We start from the raw sequence: 8,199 nt of genomic DNA, 5'->3' as shown, positions 1-8,199 counted from the left end.
CTGCCTCTAGTCACTTATGACGCTATTTGAAGTTATGAAAGTTTTTTGTAATGTTTTACTAGGCTATAAGACCGGCAGTCCTCTGAGTCACAGCCGGGAAATAATCACACAAGATTCGCGAGAGGAATGAAATCTAAAACTGAAGTCAGGATAAGGAAGCAATACTGTACAGTCCTGAATGATTCAAACCCATTTTCCCACGTCTTGGAAAGCAAGCCCAACCCAGCTGCAGCACATTGACCATTAATTAGTCGAAACACAAGAAATTAACAGGGAGCAACAGAGCAAATAAGACATCATCGTTTTTAATTGAACTGAAGTTTATTTTCTTACTACCAGCTAACATCTAGATTTTCATAAATCTTACAATGTGAATACAACGTTCAAGTGATTGAGACATTAATGTAAAATACTCTTTGTTAAACTATTAATAGCTCAAACAATGTAAATGTATTAATACAAAGTTGTGCAAAGACTGTAGCTAGGATAACGATTTTTTTAAAAACTGCATGACCAAAATATTTCCAAGACACAATGCGCAAGAAGCCTTTCGTACAGGCAGTTCAGAGTTTGTTGGTACGGGATTTCGAAATTGTTTTCAAGCGAATATGCCGGAAGCGATGTGCGCATGCGTAAAGTACGAAACTTTGTTTCAAGTAAGAGACAGAGGGGGAAAGGAAGGTAAAACGACGAGTTTAGGAGAGGTAGATCGTGTATTTAATGTTTCAAAACATTACCGTAAGCCTTTAATCAGCAAAAACGCAAAAAGGAGTATTCATTGAAGTATCCCAACCTTGTTAAGAAAGAAAAGTCCAAGAAAAGTACGCCGATTCATATGGGGGAAGTCCCCAGGAAATCCCCGAAAACGATGGAATAATTATTGTGAAATTGAATGCACCCTGCAGTTGACCTTCTAGAATAGATAGTCGGAGGATTTATGTTGTTGAGCCCACAGCAACCTACAACGTTTACTAAACCCACGAAGAATTAAAACGTCCGATTCTGATGGAATAGTGGACAGTGGCAATACAGCTAGCTGCCAGCGCGAAGGTTCTAGTTTTGGGGATACAGCCTAAACGATTTGCGATGGAAAACTTCAAGAAGGAAAATGAGACGCTGAAAGCCAAACTCCAGAGTTATACTACTTTAAATACTTTTTATCACGAAACGCGTCAGGAAATCGCTTCTCTAAAACAACAAATGGGCGTGAAGGATAATACTATTGCGGACCTCAAATCGAGACTGGGACGATACGAGAAAACAGCCGTTCATTTGGAAGGAGAAGAACCTCTTGTGTTTGGGCCCTCGAAATCTTTATTCGAGAATTTGTGCCAGGAAATCGCCAAACATAAACAGAGATTAAAAGACGTGGAGACGCAATCTGCTCAACGAACGGAGGCTTACCAACTAGTGAGTACAATTGTTCTGGATGGCACTTCAGTATAACGTTAGCCTACGTCCCTGTGGTTGTATGTCTGTTGACTTGCGACTTTACCAAAACAACGTTATGTGCTATACCCCATACCTGTGATGTTACACAAAAGCTGGCCCCACTCCGTGGCTGTCTTCTAGTACTGTCTCTACTCTGTAGATTCCTAGTGCGTACATTTATTCCACGAGGCAGCACTCCATCTCTTTCTGAACTTGTAATTACACAAAAAAGGCAAATATGTCCTTCAAATTTAAGAGCACGAAGCGTGTTCTTGAGATCTCCGTTTAGAGATATGTGTCTGTGCTGTGCGGTTATGTTAAAAAATATATTTAATTATCGATAATATGCTTTTTCCAACGCTAATTGCGTAATTGGGCCTGTTGTGTATGACGCGCGCTCAGAGACAGAGGGGGATTTCTTTACAGAAGTGAGCCCGTTTCACTCTAATATACAGGCTTCAGTTCCTGTTCTTTCTCTTACTTCTTCCTGTAATATGCATAAGCAGTCGTGTGTCAGGACAGGGGTTAAATTTACCCAAAAACGTACAGATTAATTGTTGAAAACGTATCATCAGTAAAACAATAATAACCTAACAAATTAATTTGCCAATTGACAAAATTCCATTTTATGTAAATCCTTCGAATGCACAAGATAGTGCCTGGATAATTTGTGACCTGAGGTGGCATTCTTCTGACTTAAAAAAAGAATAAACACAAATGAAACAACCATGTGATCTCCTGCTCACCTGATCCAAATTGGCGGCTTGTAATGCAAGTTATTTTGAGCGCGGTGCAGGAGGAGAGCGGTGTGGGCGCAATTGTCGGTTCTTCCCCCCCTCCCTCGCGATTATGCGAAATAAACGCTTCCTCGACACTGCGAGCCTGAACCCGCGGTTTTTGTGTGTGTGTGTGTTGAAGGAGATCGCGCAGCTGGAGCAGTTGCTGCGCGAGAAGGACCAGGAGCTCGCCAGGATCACGCGCTGGCCGCAGCACCAGAAGGACCTGGAGATCCAGCAGCTGCAGCGCTCGCTGGCGGAGAAGGAGCGTGTGCAGGCCACCAGGGCGGTGCTGTGCACCTCACTGGCTGAGGAGGCCGAGCAGCTGAGGACCCAGCTGGGGGCCACGGTGGGGGTATGCCAGGAGTTGCTGAGGAGGCTGGAGGGGAAGAAGCAAGAGGGGGGGTCAGAGGAGAGCCATGCTCACCCCCAGCCGTCAGGCGAGGTACATGACCAGCGAAACGCACCCCAGACACTCAGGGATACTGTTCGTTCTGCTACTGGATTTTCACCTGGATTCAATCAACATTTGCCCTTAAATATGACTAAATCTGCAAAAATTAGTTTGTACAGAAAATTTGAAGCACTAGCATTTTTCAAAAGTTAAGGACAAAAGTTAATTGCATACATAATTTAAAAAAAATAAGAATAAAAAGGAAAAAAATGTGGTGATATGCAGTGTGTGTGGAAGTGGGCTGTTATTGCCAGTGATAAGTATAATGCATGTTAAAGTTCCTCTACTATGATCTCATGTACTCTGTTACTGTTAAATCAATACATTTTATTTCTCTCCATCAGTGTACAGAGTCTGCAAACGCTGCCCATCTGAATTCCCTGATGTGTAAACTACAAGAGGAAAACAAAGTGCTGAAACATAGAGTGGCTTATGTAAGAAATTGAGCTTTCTCATCTGTTCTGTACCATTTAAGGTTTTTTTTCCTGTCCCATTATTGTCACACTCCTCACCAGCTAAGGACCCACTTTCTTGAAAAAGAGATTTTGGACTTCAACGGGACTGACCAGGTTAAATAAAGGCTAATAAATACATAAAATAACACCGTCAGCCTGTATCCGGACTCAAGCTTTTAAGGCTCATTTACACTTGCATGTAGATTTACAGCAGTTAACTAGTAAATTCATTCTGGCTTCTGAACCATTCTGTTGGGACGGAGATCAAATGCACATCTTGGGCTAATGGTGTAGCTGAATAAACCGCGAATGTGAGCATGTGTGGGTGGAGTGACTGATCCTGGCCCCTCCCCCTCTGCAGGTGGAGAGCCTCAACGCTAAGTGGCAGAAGTATGACCTGAGCAGGGAGGAGTACGTTAAGGGCCTGTGCCAGAGGCTGAAGGGCTCGAGCCCGCTGGGGGGGAATCTGGGGCCGGCCGAACCCCCCATGATGCAGCAGGAGATCCTCAGGCTGAACCGGCAGCTGGAGGAGAAGATGGCGGAGTGCGCCAGGGCAGGACGGGAGCTGGAGGACGTCAGGAAGAGGGACGGGGAGCACATCCAGATGCTGGAGCATCAGGTACGTTAGCCGCGCGGCCGTGAGGAGCAGCTGCTCGCGCCTGGATGAGCAAAGCTCGACGAGAAGGAAGCGGCGGCTCTCCTTTCTCACATGACAGAACGAGTTGGGCCTCGCCGGCGATGCCGTGGACGCAAAGTGGTCACTCCGATATTACGGCTGAATGCAGCTCGGCTTCTCCAGGCTGTCCTCAGGTCTTAGGGTTGCCATGACTCCAGATTAAGGAGCGAATCACAGCATTACGATGGGAAAGCTGAACCACGGTTTAGTGACTGTAAAATTCAGTGTACTTAAACCTATGCAGTTACATACCGACATGTTGGCGATGGTGGTTTTTAGGCTAGTGTACTGTAGGTGATGGTAACGTTTTTTGTCATATTTAGGTGCTCACCTATGTGGACGACTTCAAGAGCGAGCGTGCGGATCGGGAGCGAGCGCAGAGCAAGATCCAGGACCTGGAGGAGAAAGTGATGCAGCTGAAGCTGCAGCTCCGCGTGCAGGTAAGAGCCGACGCGTCCCGCCCCCCGGACGGAGCGGGCGGCCCCGAGTCCTCTCACGGCCAGCGGGAAGGCGTCGGGGATGCGTTCTAACGCCGCGCTTCCGGATCTTTTCGCAGGACGGGAAAGACGCGCCGGGCACCTGTAGGGTGCACGCCGGCTGCCGGAAGGCCACGCGCCCTCAGACGGACGCCATCGCCGCCGGCAACACCGCCCCCGCCGCCGCCGTCGCCGTCACCGAGCCGTCGGTGAGGAAGCCCGCCGACCAGCCGGGGAAGAAGCACGCGAGCGGGCAGCCGGTGCCGGGGTCCGTCCGGACCGAGTGCAGAGCCGGCACGGACCTGCAGTGCCCGCGGTGTCTGGTGACGTACGGCGAGGACCAGATCGCCGCCTTCCTCAAACACTGCTCCGAGTGCGCCAACTTGTGACAGGACAGAGCGGAGCAGGGAGCAGGAAGCGGAAAGCAGGAAGCGGGAACAGGAAGCCAGGAGCGGGAGAGCGTCCCAAAGCCGGAAGCTGGAAACAGGAAGCGGAATGCAGGAAGCGGAAGCAGGAAATGTGAACTCTGACGTGAAGCACTACACACCCAAAGCCCAGACACTGTGAAAAACCCAGGCTTGGGCCTGGCAGTTCTGCATATGAACTTACTGTGGGCAAAGGTTTCTGAAGCTACCCAGCTTCAGGGATTTCCGTCCTACTTAATTTATTTACATGAAAACATTTCTTTAAAAAAGTACAGCGTGTGTTGTTGTCATATTGAAAAAGCACGGATGTTTTCAGCCAATTTGTTTTTCTTTAATTTATTTATTTATAATGAATTATTTGTTTTTGGATTTTATCGTTTCTGTGACACTTTCTAGATTTATAGATTTTTTTGTTTAGCCAAAAAAAAAATTTATCAAATTTTTTTTTTCCCCATTTACAACTCAAAACATAAATCATACATGTAACCTTAGCAACAGTGCCTTATTTGGTATGAAATGAGGTGACTTGTCTGCATATTAGTCGTAGGTTAATAATGTTGCATAACACCAATGCAGGCTGATGGCCCTCTGGTGCAGTACCCCCAGAGCAGAGCTTAAGTCATGTGTGTCTTACTCATCAGGCAGAACCTGGCAGTACCCTATGTCAGGTTATAACACTTCATATGTGCCTGTTCTGTATCTCTGCTGACTAAAGAAAAACCCATGCTGATTTTTGCGTACTGTATTTGGTTTGTAAGTGAAGAGTGTATTTATTCCTTCTAAAAAATGTACAAACTGTCTTAACTTGTCTTAATTATCTCTTGATGGTGCTATTTTTATGGTTATGGTGTAGATCGTGGCTGTTTTGTGTCCTCTTTTACGTCTGTAAAGCTACATGTTAATTTATGTTTCCTACAGCCAGTATTTAACAGGTTCTGATTGCCTTGTTGTGTATGCTTGCACAGATGTAGTAGGACCTAAGTGCCTTGCATTGAAATGTTCTGAAAGACTGATATTTATCATTTGTAATGTGTGACAGTATTATGTTGCGGTTACCTTTTCACTTTGCACTTTGTCTTCCTGTAAATGACACCAACGATCTTAATACTGCTGTGTCTGTTTGCATTGTACCACCGGGTGACAATAAAAATGTATTTTTTTACTGAATGTTGCCACTTTTAAGTGTGATAGTGTTTTGGCAAATGCAGTGTTAGTGAGGCGGTTTTGGGAAGTCCAGTACAGGGGCAGGATGATGACAGCAACAGTCTGTTTCCTGGCCCTGGAACTTTCAGGTCCCTTCCGGATGGATCCGGTTTTACCAACCGACATTCTCAGCTGTCCATGTGGATTCATGCGGTTGGTAAAACAGGGACCGGGGAACAGAGGGAGGGACACCCCAAATGAAAATTATTAGCCCGCAATTTGGTGAGACACAATAAAGAAAGAAGCTGGCCTGGATTTACTGCTTTGATGTCACAAAGCTGGGCGTGTCCATGGATCAGTGCGTCACTTCTGCTTTTCATTTCGCCTTTTGACGGGAATAACCAAAAAATAACAATTCAGTTTCTCGGTAGAATAAATGCTTCTGGTTTTCCGTGGTCATAAATTCAAATGTTCAAGCAATTGCTTAATTCAAGCGAACACTTTTGTTTTGAAGGCCTGTACTTCACTGGTTATTTGTACAATGAACAAACTTCTTGATGGCAGCTGAGTTGAAGCTCATGTCTCTATAATATTGTTAATAGCTGGTTTTAAAAAATGGATGGAGACGGTCTAATGTAAAAGAGCCCATTGAATACCAGGGGTATGTACGTTCCTCTGAGATTATATTGCATACTAAGAGTATTGGCTCACTTTGTTCATTCCGAGTTGCCTATGCCTGTGTTTTACAGGAATAACCCACCATAATTAGTATTTCCCCCTTTATTTTCATAACATTGAGTTATGAGTTTTACTGCAACTGGGGGGGTGGGGGGCTGAAATGAAACACTAGCCTGTGGATCAAAGTTAAGGACAAGGCGCAGTGCAGTTATATTCAGTCTTTTTGATGCGATTGTGTTGAATCACAGATAGAAGGGGGGGGGGAAAAGAGCGCCTGTTTTAATAAGTCAGGGTATTGTAACCGTGTGAAAATGAATCATCGGAACCAAAAAAAAAAAACGCACACTCGTCATTCTCAATATGACGGACCCCTCTCACCTACGCTACCCCCCCTTTCATCGACGTTTGTGTGGGGTATGTAGGAAGATGCGTGGGCAAGCTTGGTTTTACTTAGACAGCTCACAATGACTCTAATTTCAGTATGTGTGTGTGACTAATGCCTCGCCAGTACCCACCATTTAAACGGAGTCCTCCCCAGCAGCGCCTCGAACCCATGGGGGAGGCATTCTGGGTAAAATGCAGAGAATATCCCCACCCCCCGATGTCCTTTAGGCTCGGAGGGGTTCCCCGGCCTTTGCGCCCGCACCCCCTTTTATCCGTAACTAAGCATGTCTTATGCTTTTAGCTGGAAACATTTAACCTGACAAATACACTGGCTGCGGGTAAAGTTTGAGATTCATTCACATTCAAATGTGAGCTATAATGTTGGATATTTCAGAGCTGTCAGACCCACAAACTTGGTTAATACATTAACAGAACCCATTTAAAGAGGCGGGGGGGGGGGGGGTGTTCATAAAAAGACGTGTACAAAAGTGTACAAAATCACCCTGCCCCCCCAGAGCTAATGAAAAAGGACATTGCGACGTCATTCCTTAATTACCTTGTATGAATTTAAATACACAGCTCTGCAAACTCATGTTCCTTTTCGTTTCTTCCTGTAGGATTCATAGGAGCGGGAGATGCACGCACGCAGTAAACAGGCAAAGTGTAATTGTGACGCTCATTCCGGTGTCCATTAACCGTGGGGAAATTCCCATAAAACCGGGGATTCCCAAAAACGTGCTGGGATATGGAGTTTGGCTGCACTACCTTTTATAGTTAAGAGTTGGGGGGTTATCATCACAATCGCTACTATTCTTGGCTAGTTTGTCTTTGAAAGGAAAGAACGGGTCTTTCAACTGCCTGCGTTTAGGGTCGCATGCATTATTTTAGCGAATAATACGATTTGGAGCGAGCCAACGCATTTGTGGGTTTCCCCAAATTCCGCCCTCCTCACCCGTCCCGCCCCGTCTGCAGGTGATCCGCGACGACAAGATCTCCGAACTGATCGTCTGTTTTATCAGCTTCCCTGTCATCCCTCCTCTTCCCTCTAATTTTCAAATCGTCAACGGACGTTGTCTCCCTCATCGTCCGGATGCTGCCGTGCGGAAAGACAGAACTCAAGGCCAGGACACTGTGCTGATTACGTTCAAGTGCAAAGAGTGAGATCCAGGACATTGCAAGAGCACGCTGCCATACGTGTACCATGGGAGAAAGGAGAAGTGGTCTAAAGAATGGCAGCTACATCACAAACGAGTCAACTGACTCTTCCCTTTTAGTCTTCCCCTTTACAGAATGTTGACTAT

The 8,199-nt window shown here is 45.8% G+C and overlaps 1 protein-coding gene across 1 annotated transcript; it reads left to right on the top strand.

The window, feature by feature from the left end:
* Positions 1-344: 344 nt before the first annotated feature.
* Positions 345-5,860, top strand: LOC135260055 (TNFAIP3-interacting protein 2-like). The gene is made up of 6 exons (XM_064345186.1): positions 345-1,410; positions 2,350-2,652; positions 3,006-3,095; positions 3,478-3,735; positions 4,116-4,232; positions 4,349-5,860. Exons 1-6 carry the CDS (start codon positions 1,087-1,089, stop codon positions 4,655-4,657), a joined length of 1,401 nt encoding a protein of 466 aa, XP_064201256.1. The 5' UTR covers positions 345-1,086; the 3' UTR covers positions 4,658-5,860.
* The last annotated feature ends 2,339 nt before the right edge of the window (positions 5,861-8,199 follow it).

Source organism: Anguilla rostrata, chromosome 7 (assembly GCF_018555375.3).
Source record: "Anguilla rostrata isolate EN2019 chromosome 7, ASM1855537v3, whole genome shotgun sequence".
Taxonomy (NCBI): domain Eukaryota; kingdom Metazoa; phylum Chordata; class Actinopteri; order Anguilliformes; family Anguillidae; genus Anguilla; species Anguilla rostrata.
The sequence above is the reverse complement of the archived record's forward strand: the minus strand, read 5'-3'. Positions and strand labels throughout refer to the sequence as shown.

Excerpts from the sequence above, each read along its gene's own strand:
- LOC135260055 (XM_064345186.1), top strand. The coding sequence starts at position 1,087 with ATGGAAAACTTCAAGAAGGAAAATGAGACGCTGAAAGCCAAACTCCAG. Across the intron at positions 1,411-2,349 it reads GAACGGAGGCTTACCAACTA|GAGATCGCGCAGCTGGAGCA; the intron begins GTGAGTACAATT and ends TGTGTGTTGAAG. Across the intron at positions 2,653-3,005 it reads ACCCCCAGCCGTCAGGCGAG|TGTACAGAGTCTGCAAACGC; the intron begins GTACATGACCAG and ends TCTCTCCATCAG.